The sequence below is a fragment of the Labrus mixtus genome, chromosome 13 (genome assembly GCF_963584025.1).
Source record: "Labrus mixtus chromosome 13, fLabMix1.1, whole genome shotgun sequence".
In the NCBI taxonomy this organism is placed as follows: Eukaryota; Metazoa; Chordata; class Actinopteri; order Labriformes; family Labridae; genus Labrus; species Labrus mixtus.
The window spans coordinates 13,860,551-13,879,648 of record NC_083624.1 but is presented as its reverse complement, the minus strand read 5'-3'; the positions used below and the strand labels follow the sequence as shown (position 1 = coordinate 13,879,648).

Below are 19,098 nucleotides of genomic sequence, written 5' to 3'. Positions count from 1 at the left end.
ATTTGAATGAAATGTAAGCATTCTGTCACAATCTTCTAACATCTCTTTATAGAATTTAAATATATACAGTCTTTATAAATACAGCGACACAACGACTACATGTATGAAAGCAGACATATGATAAGAAACTTTATCAGCATTTGAGTTCAGCCTCTGCTAAATTTGTGCGTTTTCTTCTTCCCTTAAATAACAAACACTGATTTAAAAAAGACAATGAATATGATAACGCTTGGCATATGCTCTTCTTACATACAACTGTTTGAATTATGTTTTTCAGAACAATATCTTTTATGTAAAAAAGATTTTCTGCAACCTAAACATAACAAAGACACTTTTAAAAAAATGCTGTCATCAACCCAAGTGTGCCAAATCAAGCGTCTGTGGCATCATTATTTGATTTTAATGTTAAGAAAACGCAGAATTCTGTGTTGAATCTTTTTCAGTTTCAAACCATAGATTAAAGGATTCATAATTTGAGGTATGATAAGAAACTCTATAGCGATAAAGTTTTGGATGGTTTGAGGTAAATCTCTTGAACCGTATCGAATATACATAATATCCAACAGTATAGTCACAAGGAAAGTGAGCAGGGAGGCTAAATGTGGCACACATGTCTGCACGAACTTTGTCCTGTTTTCTGCAGAATTCACACATGTTTTGATGAGATACATGTAGGACCACACTATAAACGCACCGTGAAGTACATAAAATATTATCGTTATATAAGCCACAATGTTGTTAAGAGTAGTGTCAACTGGGTAACATGCAAGGGATACAATAATCCAATTCACACAAAACAGCCTGGCAATATGACGACCGCACAGTTTTAATCTAGAAGTTAGAAAGATGTTCGTTGATATGATGCAAAAAGGTGTAATCACAGAGAAACACACTAACTTGATCAGTCTCTGCTTGGACATGATGGAGTGATACTCCAGCGGTCGACATATCGCCAAGTATCTATCGTACGCCATCACTGCTAGAATAGAGAGATCACTGCAGGCAAAGGAGTACATCACTAGAGCCTGGATGAGACATCCAGAGTATGAGATAACATGAACTGGAGACAGCAGATCCCAGAGAAACTTAGGATAGAAACCAAATGACCCATAAAGGCCGTTTATACAGAATGTGCACAACAGAATATACATTGGTTCATGCAGAGTTTTATCAATGATGATGGTCACAATGAGAATAGAATTGATCACCAATATCATACAGTAACAAAGTAAAGTGAGAAAGAAAATAGTAAAGCGGTAGTTCCTTGTCTCACTTAAACCTGAAAGAAAAAACATTGACGATACATTATCCATCCTGGCAGGTGAATTATGTTCTCTTTTTCCCCCTTTGAGGGATAACTCCGTCTCTTACGGTCTCAATGCACTCTTTTCTTCACGCTGGTATTGATATTTTGTCCGCCCACATTAACACACAGGCTGAAAAATTGACCAATCATAAGAGGTTTCATGGTTATCACCTAGTAACAAACTGTAAACACTAAACAAAATGAACAACAGCATATCTAACTTAGACTTAAACTTTCTTTATTGTCATTGAAATTGTACCTTACAGTGCAGATCAGAACAACATTTTGATGCAGTGTGCTTGTTATAGTGCAGGATAAAAATAAAAAAACAGCAGCAAGTATTTACATAAGAATAAGGTGCAGACATAAATAGGTATAATAATGAAACTATGTATAAAATTACTATAAAGATATCAAATATATTTCACAAAATGTGTACTGTTAAATTTTATTGCACAGTCCAGTGAGGTAGTCCTGTGTGCGGGTTTGAGGGGGGATGGATGTTTATTATTTTGGGGTCAATAGTCCTGCTATACAGTCAAGGGCCTTCATTTTGTTAAGACACCTCAATAATCAGACATTGTCCAGCCAAGATACTGTGCAACAAACAAAAAACACAAATGTATTCTTAACCCTTTTAAGATATTAGTTTATTTAGAGCCTTTAAAATTAGGCATGCTTCAAATAACTTGTAAACCTTGTTGCTGTGCGGTGTCGTCGAAAGGTCAGCTTGGGTCGTCAAGATATGAAATCAAATCAAAGCACACGATCTGTTTTGTCTTATAAATGTCCAAATTTCATTATAGCAATGACATCAATAGAGGGACATAAACATTATTAAAAAAACCTAAATAGATGAAGAATAAAAAAAATACACTAAAATTGAAATGATTAAGTATTGCAGGGTAATGCTTGTCATTCATGTGTTGCAAGTTTCCAAAAGCCTCAGTGAAGCATGTTTTCATTAAATAATATACAATATAAGATTACATTCTGTCTGCATTTTGCATTTTCTATTGCAGCATGGTTCAGAAAGGTAAGGGTTAAGAAATGAATGTGCAAAGTTGAACACTGTTCATCTCTGGCTAATTGTTCTAGTGATGAAGAATAATGATCAAATAAAAGCCTACAAGCAGCATAATGTGAATACATGAAATTGGACTCTTCTATGCTTCATTTGAAAATATCTTTGTAAGTTGACTTTAAATGAGAAACAGACACTTGTCTAATGTTTACTAACTATATTAATAAAAAATGTAAGGGCATACTGTTGCTAGATGCTATCACTGCCTTATATTCTTCCCTCATACTTAAGTTCACGTACAGTAGTAATATATTGACTTTGACAAAACCCACATGATGTACATATATCTTGACTAGTAACATTTTTCAAATTAAGTGAGCTACATACACCAGAAAGAAATGAAGTGTAGATCTTTATATCTGTAGTCAAGACAGCAAGTCCAGATTATTTGAATGAAATGTAAGCATTCTGTCACAGTCTTCTAACATCTCTTTATAGAATTTAAATATATACAGTCTTTATAAATACAGCGACACAACGACTACGTGTATGAAAGCAGACATATGATAAGAAACTTTATCAGCATTTGAGTTCAGCCTCTGCTAAATTTGTGCGTTTTCTTCTTCCCTTAAATAACAAACACTGATTTAAAAAAGACAATGAATATGATAACGCTTGGCATATGCTCTTCTTACATACAACTTTTTGAATTATGTTTTTCAGAACAATATCTTTTATGTAAAAAAGATTTTCTGCAACCTCGAGCATAACAAAGACACTTAAAAAAAATGCTGTCATCAACCCAAGTGTGCCAAATCAAGCGTCTGTGGCATCATTATTTGATTTTAATGTTAAGAAAACGCAGAATTCTGTGTTGAATCTTTTTCAGTTTCAAACCATAGATTAAAGGATTCATAATTGGAGGTATGATAAGAAACTCTATAGCGATAAAGTTTTGGATGGTTTGAGGTAAATCCCTTGAACCGTATCGCATGTACATATTATCCAACAGTATAGTCACAAGGAAAGTGAGCAGGGAGGCTAAATGTGGCACACATGTCTGCATGAACTTTGTCCTGTTTTCTGCAGAATTCACACATGTTTTGATGAGATACATGTAGGACCACACTATAAACGCACCGTGAAGTACATAAAATATTATCGTTATATAAGCCACAATGTTGTTAAGAGTAGTGTCAGCTGGGTAACATGTAAGCAAGACAATAATCCAATTCACACAAAACAGCCTGGCAATATGACGACCGCACAGTTTTAATCTAGAAGTTAGAAAGATGTTCGTTGATATGATGCAAAAAGGTGTAATCACAGAGAAACACACTAACTTGACCAGTCTCTGCTTGGACATGAGGGAGTGATACTCCAGCGGTCGACATATCGCCAAGTATCTATCGTACGCCATCACTGCTAGAATAGAGAGATCACTGCAGGCAAAGGAGTACATCACTAGAGCCTGGATGAGACATCCAGAGTATGAGATAACATGAACTGGAGACAGCAGATCCCAGAGAAACTTAGGATAGAAACCAAATGACCCATAAAGGCCGTTTATACAGAATGTGCACAACAGAATATACATTGGTTCATGCAGAGTTTTATCAATGATGATGGTCACAATGAGAATAGAATTGATCACCAATATCACACAGTAACAAAGTAAAGTGAGGAAGAAAATAGTAAAGCGGTAGTTCCTTGTCTCACTTAAACCTGAAAGAAAAAACATTGACGATACATTATCCATCCTGGCAGGTGAATTATGTTCTCTTTTTCCCCCTTTGAGGGATAACTCCGTCTCTTACGGTCTCAGAGCACTCTTCTCTTGTATCTGGTATTAATATTTTGTGCGACCACATTAACACACAGGCTGAAAAATTGACCAATCATTAGAGGTTTCACGGTTATCACCTAGTAACAAACTGTAAACACTAAACAAAATGAACAACAATACATCTTACTTAGACATAGACTATTCTTTATGCTCTCTAAAAAAATCATCCTGCAATCACAATGGTTTTTGGTTTAAATTCAAGCCAATTCATACAATTTTCATACTTCTTGTTGATAATAAGGGTAATATTCTATAAGAATTTCTAACTATAGATAATTAACCCATTTAATGTGAATTTATTTTCCTGCTGTGTCCCTTTTCATCATCATCAGAATCATCATCTTTATTGCCAGACTCAGGAGTCCATTAGAAAACATATAAAAAAACAATACAACAACAACAACAACAACAACAATGTACACATAGTCTTAAAAGCTAAATCAATGCAAGTAAGAGTTGAGAGTCAGTGTCTGTATTAAAATAAATGTTGTTCTCAAATGCCAAAAGGAAACCAGACAATCCAAAATGCATTTACTGCAAAACGCAAATGCACGTATAGGATGTGTGGACATCTCTTTGCAATGGACCACTGACAAATTGTGTAATTTAGCACTATCATGAAGTTAGTTTGAAGTTGGAGTGTACAGCAAACGAATAAACAAGATAGCACCAGGAAGCAGGCCTTGGAGCAGATGTGATGTAGCCAATTTTAAACCTCATGGGCCAGACTGTTACCAGTTGTCCTTTTCTTTTACGCAGTCACTTTAGCAATAAGGAAGATGCATTTTTCTTTCTCGCATTTTAGCCGAAGATAAGAAATGACTAAGGCAGATATCCAATGTTAAAAAAAGGTCTACAGATTCATCGCTATGGCATTTTCTGGTCACGCTGTATATGTCTCAACCATAGCGTGTTTAACTCTGCCAAGGTGAAGTCAAAATATTTAGAGCTCCCCCTACTGACTGGCTGCAGTATAGGTCATAAACCCTCATAAACCCAACGTCAACAATGCAGCAGCCAATATGTCCTCCTCCTAAGTATTGATTCTGGTCTAGAATGGTTTGTTTTCTCTCTTGTGCAGACTCTTGTTCCAGATGAGAACATTTTTGCACTTATCAGTGGGGTATTTTGGCCTCACTTTTGTACAACAGGAGCAGGGGGAGAGGTGTTGTCCTACTATATAGTCAAGGGCCTTAGTTTTTATTAAGACACCCCGATATTAAGACACTGTCCTGCAAGATGCTGTGCTTAAAAAAAAGTCCAGAACTTTATTCTTAACTTTTTTAGAATTTCAATTCATTCAGCTTTAAAAATGTGGCGCTTCAGAAAACTCAAGATAACCTTTAGACCTTTGTCAGTGTTGCTGTATGGTGTGGTCGAAAGATCATCTTGGGTTGTGAAATATATAAATAAATAAATGTCACAATTTCCTTATGTCAATGACATCAATTGAGGGGACATCAAAATTTGTCCAAAATATAGTGTCAGCTTATTGTAGATCCGGTTTGCCAGCAGGGGGTGCTATTCATCAGTCTATGAACAAAATCAAGTGAAGAAGTGAGGTTGAAAATGTTAGTTCACCCTCTATAAAGTTCCATTTATTATTTCAGTCCTAGTCTTATGCCTGCAATTTTTTGCCTCACATACACCGACAAGTCCAAGTGTGTAAGTTTTGGAGGGTCTCTCTGTTTGTCTCTCTGTATACACAGAGAGATGAAATAATGGGCTAAGCTATTTCTTAATAAACATTTTCTGAGTCAGTCTGTCTTGTAAACTAAACACGCTCCACAATAATGTGTAACCATTCATGTGTTTGCCTAACTTTGCCTATAGTGTGAGTGTTCCCTTATACACCATTTTGACTGCAGTGCTCAATGCATCGATGGATTGATGGATATTTATATATTTGGGGGGATATATTTGGGGCGGCAGTAGCTCAGTCTGTAGGGACTTGGGTTGGGAACCGGAGGGTCCCGGTGCGGACCAAATATGGAAGTTGGTCTGGTAGCTGGAGAGGTACCAGATCGCTTCCTGAGCACTGCCGAGGTGCCCTTGAGCAAGGCACCAAACCCCTTACCCACCACCAGCTCAGGAGCGCCTGCCGGGGGCGGCTCCGTCACTCTGACATCTCTCCATTAGTGCATGTTCATAGGATCCTGTTTGTGCATGTGTGTGTTCATGACTTACAGAGTGTAAAAACAGAATTTCCCCTTGCGGGATCAATAAAGTAAATCTTAATCTTAATCTTAATCTTAATACATACCCATTAGCGCTTCAGTGGCTTTATAATGCCATATGACTTTAACATTAACAAAAATGTATCACAAATAAATGTTTTTATGAATTATAAAACACAGGCATGTTCAAAAAAATCTGTCATTGATTTTCAACTGGCAGAGAAATGAACTAACACGTTTTTAACTTGTACTTCCAGGAGGAACGTGTCACCTCTTAGGATGGAGTTTTATGCTGTTTCATATTTTCAGACATATAGTATATATACTGTTACAATGTTGGATATTTAAACGGAAAAAGGGAAATGTTTCAAGTGTCTGAGTAAGCCCCATTTTGATCAGTTAAAATCCACATCTAAAAATCAAATTCTTCTATGGAAACAATTTTCAAATGCTTTTGGAATAAAAATATGGACAACAAGACACATGTTTCTTTATACTTTATTTACAACTGTTCACCGTCTCTCCCAAGCCTATAACTGGCATATAAAGTCCAACCATACAGAATGAAGGAGGGGAAAATAGGACCACCCAGACCGATTGATGTTTAGATATAAAATTACACTTTGTTAAATAAATCATCCACTGAAAGCATAGAAAGGAAATATGAACATATTAATGATTATGTAAGATAATGTAATAATAAAGATAATGTAAGAATACTTTAAAACATCTCGATCACATTATTTTTAAATTGTTTTTTTTTTCTTTTTCTTTGAATTAAAGGGTTTATTATAGTAAAGTGTTTTCATAAAAGTAGTTTTACTCAAATGTTCTTTATTCAAATTGACAAAGCAGTTTTTTCTGAGCGACTTTCTTTCTTAATACATAAACATTTGATGTTGGGAATAGTAAGACGCTGAATACAGTGTGATTATATATATTGTTAAATTAATAATCAGAAATCACTCTAACATGTAGAAAATGATACAAATCTAATTCCATTAAAAAATGAAACAAAATCTTAATGCAACTGTGAGCCCATTTTCTTTTAAAGTCATTGCTGCAGCCAGGTGTTGCAAGTTCAGAATTATGATGAAAAATCTCAAACAGTTCACGTGTATCATGTTGCTCTCATGTCTCAGGTTTAGTTTTGTTTCCTTGAGTCAGGTTATGAGCATGATAACATTCTTAAAATAACTTTCCTTATATCTGGAAGCTTCAGGCCGTAGACGAGAGGATTCACAAGGGGAGGAATGAAAACGAACTCGAGTGATAAAAAAACCACCAGAAACGGATTCAGCTCCTCCAGATTGGTTCTACTGAGGGCGATATCACAAAACACAGTGATGGAATAGTTGACAAACGTGACAATGTGTGGCAGACAGCTTTGTATGACTTTGCTCTTGAACTCTGAGGAGCGTTTCCGACAGAGGAGGAAAATCCGCACATATGTGTACAAGACAAAAGCCAGAGGCAGAAAGACAGTGCTGGTCGTCACAAGCATACCAACAAGGTTATTGAGCGCCGTCGAGACACATGACAGTTTCACAACTGACCAGTTTGCACAGAACACCTTTTGTATCTTATTTCCACACAATGGAAGTCTGGAAGCCAAATAAACACAGGCAAAAACAGCCAAGGCAGGATAGAGCCATGCCAAGAAAATCAGTATGGAAACCACCTTTGAGGTCATTTTGGTGTGGTAATGTAAAGGTTGACAAACAGCAACATAGCGATCATATGCCATAACGCCTAAAAGGGTGAGCTCATAGGAAGCATAGGTGTAAATGACATATACCTGAGTTAAACAAGCTGGTCGTGAGATCAAATGACTGTCAGACAAAAGGTCACTCAGAAATCGGAAGAAGAAGCCTGTGGTGCCGTACAGAGAGTTGAGAGACAGGCACATGATGAAAACATACATGGGCTCATGTAGAGTCTTCTCAAAGGTGATTACGACAACGATGACAAGATTTGCCGAGATGATGAAAGCGCACAACAGGAAACACAAGACAAATGTTGGGTAGCGGTAGTTGCCTATGTTCACAAACATGGTGAGGTTAAAGTAAGGGGGATTAGTGCCGTTTTCCATCTAACATGTACACAGTAACACAGACAGTTTGATGAATGACAAGCTTTAAAGCTGGATGCCGTAAATCAATCAGACAGAACATGTGTTTATAATAAGACACAATAAATAAGTAAAAACCATCCAATTAAATCAGAATCTCAGTTACAGTTATAATCGGTGTAAAAATAAATAAAAAAGTCTTTCACCCGTCCTACATGGTGTCATGCTGTCTGTGTGTGCTCTGTGGCGTGGCAGGTGACCTCTCTTTAAGGTGTCATACCTTATTATGTCACCGCCGTGTTCATTATGTATCCATGGGGGACGTGGCAGGGATTTCTGTGTGTGCAAAACACATATAGCCATAACAAAATAATAACATATATACATAACAGAAACAAACACATTTGGTCGATAAGAGAAAAAAAATCGTTTTGGAAGATAAAAACTCTTGACGCTTTATACATTTCCAACAAACAGTTTGATGGCAATTTTAATTCAATTGCGTTTTATTTATATAGCACATTTCAGACAAATGAAGCGCAATGTGCTTTACGGTAGACAAAAATAAACAAAAATGATACAAAAATAATACAAACAATCATTAAAATAAATGAACAAATAGGATCAAAAGCACAATAAAATCCCCAAAAACATTTTTAAAAGGACCCTGCACCATTCCATACAACACATACACATGTTCCTACTAGATTGCAGGATGAAGAAGATGAGGATGGTTTTGATTTTGATAATGACGATGATGATGGTTTTGATGCTGACATTTCAATTCTTTATTTTTGAAAGTTGCAGTGATTTATAAGAGGACTTCAATCGGTAGAGTTACTGCCAGAATGAGATACATTGGGAGGAACTGGAGAACCTGACTATGATCTCATTGTCATTATGGCCTGGACTACATTTCAGTTTTACAGCCCTACTTTCTCTGATCCCTTGATGTGAGATGGCTAAGCAGATTGGGCTTATTAGTTTCTACTGAAATGACACATGCTGTCATTTTTTCTGAGGTGTCATTCTCATTTTTCCAGGCAGTGACTGAAAGGTTTACTGCTATAGCCAGATGTGACATGTCAATTATTGGTACAATACCGCGTAACAACCCTCTGCCCTCTTTGAACGCATCCATTGAGTGACAAATGGTTGTCATGTAAAGGCCGAAGCTTCATGGTCAATTTCCAACCATGATTATTTTCACTGTCCTGCACTATCGGTGTAAAGTGTGAGTGGGGGGGGACCTTTCCAAATGTTAAAAAAATTACATCTTAAGCCCCTTACGTCCTGCAGTCAATGTTTTACGGGCAGAATAGATGGCCGAAGTTACTTCACCACTGAGCCGTCATATGTAGCTCTAGAGAAAGTTCAGACAGGAAGACTATATTTTGCATGCTCGTTTTATTGTTTATTCTTATCCCATGTCAAATCACTGCTCCATGCATGCTCATTCATTTTCTCGTAATCAACAGTCAGACTCACAGTCTTCCTTATTGCCCTCTAGCTCTGCCAGGGCATTCCTTGTGTATCTTTAGTAGGTGTTGAAAAATACAGAACTTGGGTTGAAAGAGTCACTACATACTGACTTGAAATACGTTTTATTTTGTGAAATAAGAAAATATAAAAAGACATTTGATGTGAAAGATAAGGGTTTAGCTCAGTGCCTCTGATGCAATATTTGATGATGTTCAGACTAATGAGAGCCCATGGGACATTAAACTGTACACTGTACTTTCTGAAGGATAATAATGTTGTATCATTAAGTTGGATATGGTCAACAGGTCATTATCTCTACTATCCCTGGAGTGCAATTAGACACAGTTTGCCACCCTGGAGAGGCACCATGGGTACCAAACCAAAACAAAGATGTTTTTCAGTCTAGCAAATGGTCAAGAGAATGAAATGTTTTTGGCAAACACCCAGCAGTAGGTGCAGTTGGTGTTTAACAAAGACAGAGGGAAGAGTGACCCGCTGACCCTGCACATACAGACTTTTATTACTGAGCCCTATAGGTTTAGTTCCATTACAAGTGACCTTTACTTCTAGGACATTGCTGTGACCGAATTCATCTTAATCAAGCGGGATCATATCCCATATTTGAAACAAACCATGGCACCATATATGGGCATTATTATCTGTTTGAAAGAGCAATCCCATTTCAGGTTTCCTCTAGTGTTTTGTAAGCCAAGTGTGTTAGATCCTGTTCCAGGCAATCAATGATTTTGCCCTCCTGTGCTGAATGGCGTTCAAGACTTAGACACTTAAAGCTCCTGTGAGGAATTTTGAGCTGGTTATGAAACAGACTGAAATTAATATTGATGCCTCTTTATGACTTGCAAAAGCAAACAAGACAATCAGCAACATGATTTTCTATTTCTGTGATGTCAAATTTACTGTCTGAAGCTGCTGCCACAAGGTAGGTGGTAAATAAGATGTTTTACAGCACCCTGAAAAATCAGCCTTTTAGTTTACACTTTCTACAAGAAATCCTAACAATGAGTGATGAATATGAGTGTTGAAGACAGAAGGATGAGATTTGATGTCATAAATCTCTGCCCAACCAAGGACTGGTCAAGATTAGCAAAAGCCACTCCCCAGTGGCTTTTGCTAATCTTGACCAAAACCTTGACCAAAATCGACACAAAGGTTACATTTTTGAATATCACAGGCCAACATTACCTGGCTGTCTTTATTAGACAGTCAGTAGTTAGAGAGATACTTCCTCTGTTAAATAAGGGATAATATCAAGGAAAATAGGAAAAAGGTTAAAGGCCCTAAACAGTTTTTTCAGACAGCCTATAACTCGCCTGTCCTCATATACGTCAGTTCTAGTGCTTTGTGACATTCATTTTGGTAGTCTGTCTGGTTTTTCTCATCAATACAACACTCATATCCTCACCGGCTACAAAAACAAGCCTCACCAAAGAACGTTATACTTGGAGGCACAACCAGGTCCTCCGGCAACTGGCTCTAATCCTAGAAGGAAGGAGGGCTACCACCAATGCACTCTCTCCCCCAACCTCTGGCTTCAATTACACTACTGCCTTCGTACCAGCAGGACAAGTCCAAAGGAATCCAACCGTGAGAAGGGAAGCCTGCCTACTGGATGCAGCCAGAGATTGGAAGATGCAAGTTGATCTTGACCAGAAGCTTGTATTTCCACCAGTAATTATCGCAACCAATCTCAGGCCGGATTTGATTATGTGGTCAGCCTCAAAAAAGTCACTATATATTGTGGAACAAACTGTGCCATGAGGCTGCAGTTGGGGAAGCATATGAACCCAAGAGGCTGAAATATTCAGACCTGGCAGGCGAGCCAGTACAACGTGGCTGAAGAACGCAAGTACTCCATGTGGTGATTGGCTGCAGAGGCTTTGTTGCAACATCTTCCACCAGGCTACTGAAAGGGATGGGAGTCCGTGGACAGGCCCTCCGACGAGCCATCAGGTTTCTGTCAGAGGCTGCAGAACGAAGCAGCAATTGGATCTGGCTGAAAAGAAAGGATCCCAACTGGGCTGCAAGATGACAATAAGCATACAGGAGGGGTAAAAGCAGAGGGGGGTTCACCTGGGATGCCAGGTGTTGCCGTTGAGCCCTCTGGAGATGTTGTGGGCCTATCAATGAAACATCAAGGAAGGAGGGTGCCCACCTGAGGACCCCAATGAAGCGATTACCCCTTCTCCCCATTCAAGACATCAAGACTCAATAAAGTGCAGATTACTGTAAGAGGGATTGTAGCATCAAGTCCTATGAGCTCAACTAGTTTAATGTCAAATGGTCAGGTTTGATGGTTTTAAGCTAACAAAGACAAGAAGGTTCGGAAAACACCTTGGGATAGTTTGGTGTTTGTTTGTTTGTTTACTTTTGGTTTCCTCACAGGAGTAAAACCGGTCATTCTGCTAAAACACTCTTGGCTCTGAGCATCAAACATTGATGTTTGTAAGTTTAGATCACATTCAGTTGTGACCTCAGTGTGTCTCATGCAGCCCCCCACCCTATCCTACAGCTTTTTAGAGTAAACGTTGGCCAACTGACACTTGATAGAAGTAGACTGAAGGCAGGACAATGAGATTTCAGTGCAGATTATTTTCAAAAAACTGAACCCAGAGGTAAAACAAGATTATTATCTGTATTAATCATCTTTACCTAGCCCCTGACCCCCTATGCCCCCAATCCCCTGGCTGATTAAATATAATCAAAAGTCTGATAAGCCAGTGTCAACTTTTTTTTTTTTATAGTTCATGCATGACCATTATTTACAACCACATATCAGTATGAGTTTTTTTTTTCAATAATTTTAAGCAATATAGACAATTCAAACAAAGTCACTAAGTAGTGACCGAAAAGGCATAGGCTGAAGCAAACTGCTTATAAAAGCGTATCCTACAAACCTATTAAAAAAATTAAATATTAATCATGCAGACAGCACCTTATAACAAGACAAAAACTGATATTAAGAACAAAATCAAATACAGAAATGCTGGAAGAAGCAGCTGAATCCGTTTGCGGGGAACATGATAAAGTGATAGAGGGAGTATCCTCTTGTATCTGAAATGCTACAACATGTGACTCATGAAGTTATTAATGTCTATTCAGTGTCATGATGGACTAAGAAATTAAATATTATGTATTTTTTTCTGGTCAGACAACATTTCCCCTCAGCAATTTATTGGTGTACCTGCAGATTTAAAGTTTTCTAAGTTTCACATCATTCTTCCAAACGTTAAGCCATTGCTTTGCTTATAGGGTAAAATACACTCAGCTGAAGTCTCCGGCTATGAAAGGGTTAAGCTAGAAGCCCTGCCTCTGTTACATATTGTTGACTAATCTGCAGCTGAGTTGTAAAGACTCCTCGCATGAGAGACAGCTTTCAACCAGAAAGAAACATTTTTAATTAGCAAATAGTCTGTCTTGATTTCATTTTTGTTTCTTTTTTTTAAAGTTGTATGTTTGTAAGGTGATTTTAAGCTGCTGCATGATTTACCCGTTTTCTCTTAAACTGAAAAACGAAGCTTGTGGAAGTAGGTCCAGGGTCAAATGCAGGCAGGAGTGCAGAGCTCGAGAGTGTCCGGGCTGAAATCCTACAAACTGGTTTAACAATGGAAAGAGCAAGAAGATAAGAACATGGAATATAACTAAAGGTAAAAGAGGCTAAAAAAACAAGAAAAGAAAACAAGACTGAGCAAAAGAGGAGGAGAAAGGAGACTGTTTTTATCTCCAAAACAGAGTTCATGGAAGTTCAATTCAGAGAGACAGAAGAGAATTAAGGAATAACGGATCAACATCACCATGACGTACCGACTGTTCGAGGGGAAGGAGCATGCTTCCATCTACCAACAGTATCGCTTTACTCCTCCAGAAGAGATCAAGAACATTATTCTTCAGTACCTAGATAGAAAGGTAAGCCATGGCCAAATACAGCATGTACATGTATACTGCTTTTACATTCTCCCTGTTTGGTGAACTTAAGTTGACGATGCAAAACATCAACAACATTTAACATTTTGAGTATGTGTGCTGACATCCTCAGAAGGGACAGCCACATGTGCTGGCCGTGGATCTTGGATGTGGGACAGGTCAGAATTCCCGGCTGCTGGCACCCCATTTCCAGGAAGTGGTGGGCATTGACATCAGTGAGTGTCAGCTGGAGGAGGCCAGAGGTGTACCAGGACACTCAAACATTACATACAGGTAGGAGTGTACTGTAAGAGTTTTTCTGCACGTCAAAGCAATGCTTTAAAATTATGATGAAATGATCAACTGACCTGTGACTTGTTTGCTGAACCTGCAGGGAGGGGACGGCAGAGGACCTTCCTTTTCCCGATGGCTCTGTTGACCTTCTGACAGCAGCGTCAGCAGCTCATTGGTTTGATCGGTCAAGGTTTCTGGCTGAAGCGAGTCGAGTTTTAAAACCCAAGGGTTGCATGGCTCTGCTGGGCTTCAGTGACACCATCACCAGACTTCACTTCCAGGACTGTGGAGACAGACTCAGCCACATCTACGAGGAGGTGGGTGCAGACATTCAAGTTTATGGGAGTGATGTTAAACCCTGACACAGAGTCAGTACACACTAATCTTTCTAATTACTGGAAGTTGACAAGAGGCCATTCATGGGGTGGAGTCCCCTACAACATCTGTGGATTTGAATGCAAGTTGTCCTGAGATGTTTACAATTTTCTTTCCCTAGAGCTGTCTATGTACCTTTACGATGTAAACGACATCAGGAAGGACCTGTGGTGCTCTCACCTACTCTAACAGTCTACTCTAAAAACTTTACATAAGATAAAAAACAGAGTGCAGGTTACACAAGCATTTACTTAATGAGGAATCCCCCAGTCTGAGACCAAATACTTTAGATTCACAGGCTGTGCTGAGGACAAAGATAGTCTGAATAATGTTAAAATCGCTCTATTAAGGTACCTTCAACAGCAGCCATGACCTCTGCAGTGTAGAGTTTGTTTTTCTGTTAAAAGGAACAAACGTCCAACTTAAAGTCTGTGTGATAAAGGGTCAGTTTATGGGTTATTTGTTGGTATGCATATTTGTCAAAAGCAATAGTAACACAGTGGAGGTGATTTGAAAAAAGTGGAAAAAAGCATTACTCTGCAGTGACGGCAGCTGCTTCATCACAGTATAACTATTGACTAAGCATTGGTACCCAGGACATGAAAATATTTGTTTTTCCAAATCTCTTTATCTATTAGTTTGCACAGATGATAAGAAAACTTACAGTTGGCATAAGAGTTGACATTGTACTGTGGTCATCTTTTGTAAACCCCATTCCTGCCTTCTCCCGCCCATCCCAGTTAACCTCATACCCACCCACCGAGTCAGGAATCCTATACCCACTCCGAAGGTAGCCTGTTTTCACAGTAGCCTACCCAGGAGTCTCATTCACACTCATGCTAGGACAAGGAGCATTTTTCAACATGTTTGGGATTTTTTTTTAAAATTTCTTTCAATTTGGATCATGTAGAGCAGGAGTCAGGACAAGATTAGCTTAGCCTAGCATAAAGACTGGAGGCAGGAGCAAAATGCTGCATTCATTTGCTCCTCTGACGGCCCCAGTGTCCGAGTTTGGAAGTGATTCTTCCGACTTCAGTGTGTTAACGTGATTTTTGTTCGTAAAGTCTGAATGTTGTAACAACGACAAAAAAACAGGGTGGATGCTTCGAAGAAAATGTGAGGAATGTCGATGTTTCAAGTTATATTTGAGCCTAAAGTTGATGTGCAATATGTGAATTAATAAAAAAAATTCTTAACATTAATAAAACATATTTCCTTCCCAAATGTTATGCCGTTTATGAGGTCAAGTTGACAAATCAAGCACCTTATTCTTTCCCAAGAAATTATTTTTTCTCGATGTGTCTGACACCACATGAATGCATGGTTAGTTTGGCCCTGTTGAAATTTAAAAGACTCACCTGAACACCTGTCATACATTAACAGAAATAGAAAACCTTTTTTCCCCCCTTGGGGAATTCCAGGCTCTTGTTGTCATAAAGTTCGAAGATTAACTACTAACATTTCTGTATTGAGAACTGTGTACCAAATATTTGCCCTCTAACCTATGCAAACAAATACATGCAATACAAGCACAATAACTAGTATTACATTACTCTACATGAACTCTTAGGTGAAGCAGGCTCTGATGCCATACACTACTAATCCAGTGGCTGCATGTGAGGGAAAGCTGGAAGAGCTCTACTCAGACATCTGTTTTCCTGACAAAGAGAGGTAAGAATACTCTACTGCCACAGACCGTTCTTATTAAGCAGCTTGGACAGACAAAATATGAAGCTGCAGGTACCCTTGTACTGTCTTTACTGTCTGTTTAAGCGAAATTCAGGTTTCAAAGATTCAATGAGTCTTTATTGTCATTGTACAAAACAACAAAAGAGTGAAGCATCTCCCTCAGCTGTGTATACTGCAGAATAGATAAAAACTGATTTAAGCAACGTGATAAATAAGAAAAAGAACAAAAAAGCACTACAATGGAGTAAAAACAGAAGAATTAATGGATATAAAAATAACAGACAGATGTTAAAACACAGTGTAAATTGAAGTGATTGTAATAATTCTATCTGTAGCTTTATTACCAGAGATCTGTAGCTGATGTAGTTTATGGTCCTGTAGTGCAAAAGTCTGCTTTTCCGTGCACCAGCATATCATTTTTAATGCGTTGTCAAAGTTAGCTATTTTTGTACGAGAGTGCAAAGGTCTGCTTTGGTTTGTATAACTTGGTGGCGTGAGGTAACATGAGGTAGCGCAATCTGTTGTAAGTAACATAATTCATCTTAATATGTATGTGTTGCAGTTGTATAAATACATATTTCAGTAAAGTAACGAAGGTACTTAAATACTTACTAAAACCCAAACTATGACCATCTTTATAAAACTGACTCAGTTTTAATTCCTTGACATTATAAATAGAACCATTTCAGAAATTAATCACATTTATTACATATTATTGTTGCACATCCAAAAAAATATGTTGAGCTTTATTTTAAAAACCTAATTGGTCATATATTTATATATATATATATATATATAAATAATCACTTAGTTAACTGCTTGATTTTGCAAATCTAAGATGGAGATGTATTACTGTCAACGTCTGTTAAGTCCTGCATGTGCAACACTGACCTTGACTTTGGAGCTAAGTTGCCATATTAGATGGAGTGAGAAAGTTTTTCTGCAATAGTTCAGAGAAAGACAATTTTAATATTTTGCTACCAGTTAGCCCTTATCAGTGAAAGTCAGACAATAAGGGGCTTAAATCTGGATCTCACCTTGTTCAAAAATACATTATTCTACTGTGTCACTGTATTATTTTCTTACTTTTATCTTCTAACTTGTTTTATCATGAATCAACAGGATTGAGTGTATTCGAGTGAAAATGTCCCTCTCAGTGAGGAACCTGCTGGGTTTCATTGAGTCCTTCTCCATGTTCCAAGCTTACGAGAAGAAAGATCCACAGAGGGCTCGAGACCTCCTGCTCAACACTCAGAAGAGGTCATCTAACCACACATAAACACAACGTTTTATTTTTCTCCAGTTCTTTAATTTCACAAATTCACTTTAGTCACTCTGAGTAACCAATCACTGCACTGCATTACAGGTTTCTGGAGGAGATGGGAGTCACGTCTCCTGACACTGAAATAGGGCTGGGTATTTCTGTGTCTTGGCATCAAAACCCCAATAATAAAATAAAGTGACAATGGAGGTGTGTATTGATAGTGACACTGATATGTTTGATCTCAGAGACATTGTAATTTACAGTTTGATGTCTTGTGTAATGCAAGGAGAGTCAGTCAACTTTTAATTAGTTGCAATTAAAATTCTTCATACACTTATTTTTGTCACAAGAAATCATTTTTGGACCACTCCAACTCCAGATGTTGTATTATGTTGTTTTCTGTCAATAGAACCTCTACTCATAACATTTTATTATGGCCCGACCGAAATGAAATTTTCGGGGCCGATATGGATATAAGGAAGGGAAAAAATGATACCGTCGTTAAAATGATACCGATGTATTGGCCAATTATCTTTCTTTGATCTATGTTCGATCTGTAGAAATAGATTGATAGAAACATTTATTGTGTTAATCTCTTAAATGCAGTTATCAAAGAAGGAAGACAAGATGGTCACTCAAATGGAAATTAACTGCATATACGTGCATCACCGCTTGACATTCAGAGGGTGATAATGCTTGTTCTAATCAATATAGCACACTCTACAGAAAGAGAACTGCTAAAGTAAAAAAAATGCTATTTGAGTGTTGATTAAATCTAGTAATATTGGTGCATATCTGCAATAAAACTACTGAATGTACATTGCTGATATACAGATAGTCACAGATATGTTAATATCGGTTGGGCTCTTCTTTTTATTGGACTCATTCTACTCTATTTTCTTTGTCCTAAAGAATGTTTTATTTTTCACTGATTCTACCTCTCAAATCTCCAGCTGATACCCTGCAGACTTTAATGCACACTGTGAGGTTACATAACTGGAAAAATAAATTTGACCAGGCCTGAGACTGTGTTTTCACAGAAGGGGAGCTCAGATGCTTTGATTTATAGTGTCAAGTGTTGTCAAGAGAAAGATCTGCGTGGCACAGCTGGAGGCCCATTTCCTTGTTTTAACTGCTTCAGTGCCCCTCCTTTTATTCTCTGCTCGTTCTCAGAAGGTCAAACCAAGCGTTGACCTGCTGACAGTTCATATTAAACCTGTTAGATGCATTTTAAACAGAGCTGAAGTAACTTGTGATCAGAGTACAGCTTTTCATCAAGAAGTTAAAGGGGCACAAATATGTTGTTTTTTACTTAATTATTTCACAAACTACATTTTTAATCTTTATAATAAAGTAATGAGAATGAGATGCCTCTCCTATGTGGAGTTTCCCGCTCTTCTGTCCATTTTGTCTTTTTATACTATGTTTGTTGTCGTGATGATATACATCTTGCGTGCATAATTTGCCCTGATGGATATACCAATGAATTATCTTCTTTGTCCTATTTTAAAACGAGTCTATGTTTTAAAGACAACCAGTGATGCAAAGACAAAAACAATATATTTTGTTGAATATATATATTAAAATCAATTTAGCCAAAGTAGTGAGTCTGTTTCTGTAATGAAGTTAGGATAGAAAGAAGACATTTG

General features: G+C 37.8%; 4 protein-coding genes and 1 long non-coding RNA gene across 5 annotated transcripts; 1 reads left to right on the top strand and 4 right to left on the bottom strand.

Annotated features, from left to right (window-relative positions):
- Nucleotides 1-361: 361 nt before the first annotated feature.
- Nucleotides 362-1,337, bottom strand: LOC132986526 (olfactory receptor 52D1-like). The gene has a single exon (XM_061052982.1). The coding sequence runs from the start codon at nucleotides 1,311-1,313 to the stop codon at nucleotides 390-392; it is 924 nt and encodes a 307-aa protein (XP_060908965.1). The 5' UTR covers nucleotides 1,314-1,337; the 3' UTR covers nucleotides 362-389.
- Nucleotides 1,338-2,947: 1,610 nt separating this feature from the next.
- LOC132986525 (olfactory receptor 52D1-like) lies at nucleotides 2,948-4,089 on the bottom strand. Its single transcript, XM_061052981.1, has one exon. It carries the CDS (start codon nucleotides 4,087-4,089, stop codon nucleotides 3,166-3,168), a length of 924 nt encoding a protein of 307 aa, XP_060908964.1. The 3' UTR covers nucleotides 2,948-3,165.
- A 3,292-nt stretch (nucleotides 4,090-7,381) lies between these two features.
- LOC132986524 (olfactory receptor 6N2-like) lies at nucleotides 7,382-8,507 on the bottom strand. Its single transcript, XM_061052980.1, has one exon. The coding sequence runs from the start codon at nucleotides 8,443-8,445 to the stop codon at nucleotides 7,522-7,524; it is 924 nt and encodes a 307-aa protein (XP_060908963.1). The 5' UTR covers nucleotides 8,446-8,507; the 3' UTR covers nucleotides 7,382-7,521.
- Nucleotides 8,508-13,254: 4,747 nt separating this feature from the next.
- zgc:162396 (uncharacterized protein LOC555292 homolog) lies at nucleotides 13,255-18,812 on the top strand. The gene is given in 7 exon segments (XM_061053798.1): nucleotides 13,255-13,830; nucleotides 13,961-14,121; nucleotides 14,222-14,438; nucleotides 16,067-16,167; nucleotides 17,308-17,445; nucleotides 17,552-17,595; nucleotides 17,598-18,812. Coding segments are annotated over 7 exon segments (810 nt in total). The 5' UTR covers nucleotides 13,255-13,719; the 3' UTR covers nucleotides 17,636-18,812.
- Nucleotides 15,382-16,071, bottom strand: LOC132987031 (uncharacterized). Its single transcript, XR_009675573.1, has 2 exons — nucleotides 15,528-16,071; nucleotides 15,382-15,447 (listed from the first exon to the last, which is right to left on the bottom strand). It is a non-coding gene; the product is annotated as an uncharacterized LOC132987031 (long non-coding RNA).
- Nucleotides 18,813-19,098: the final 286 nt, after the last annotated feature.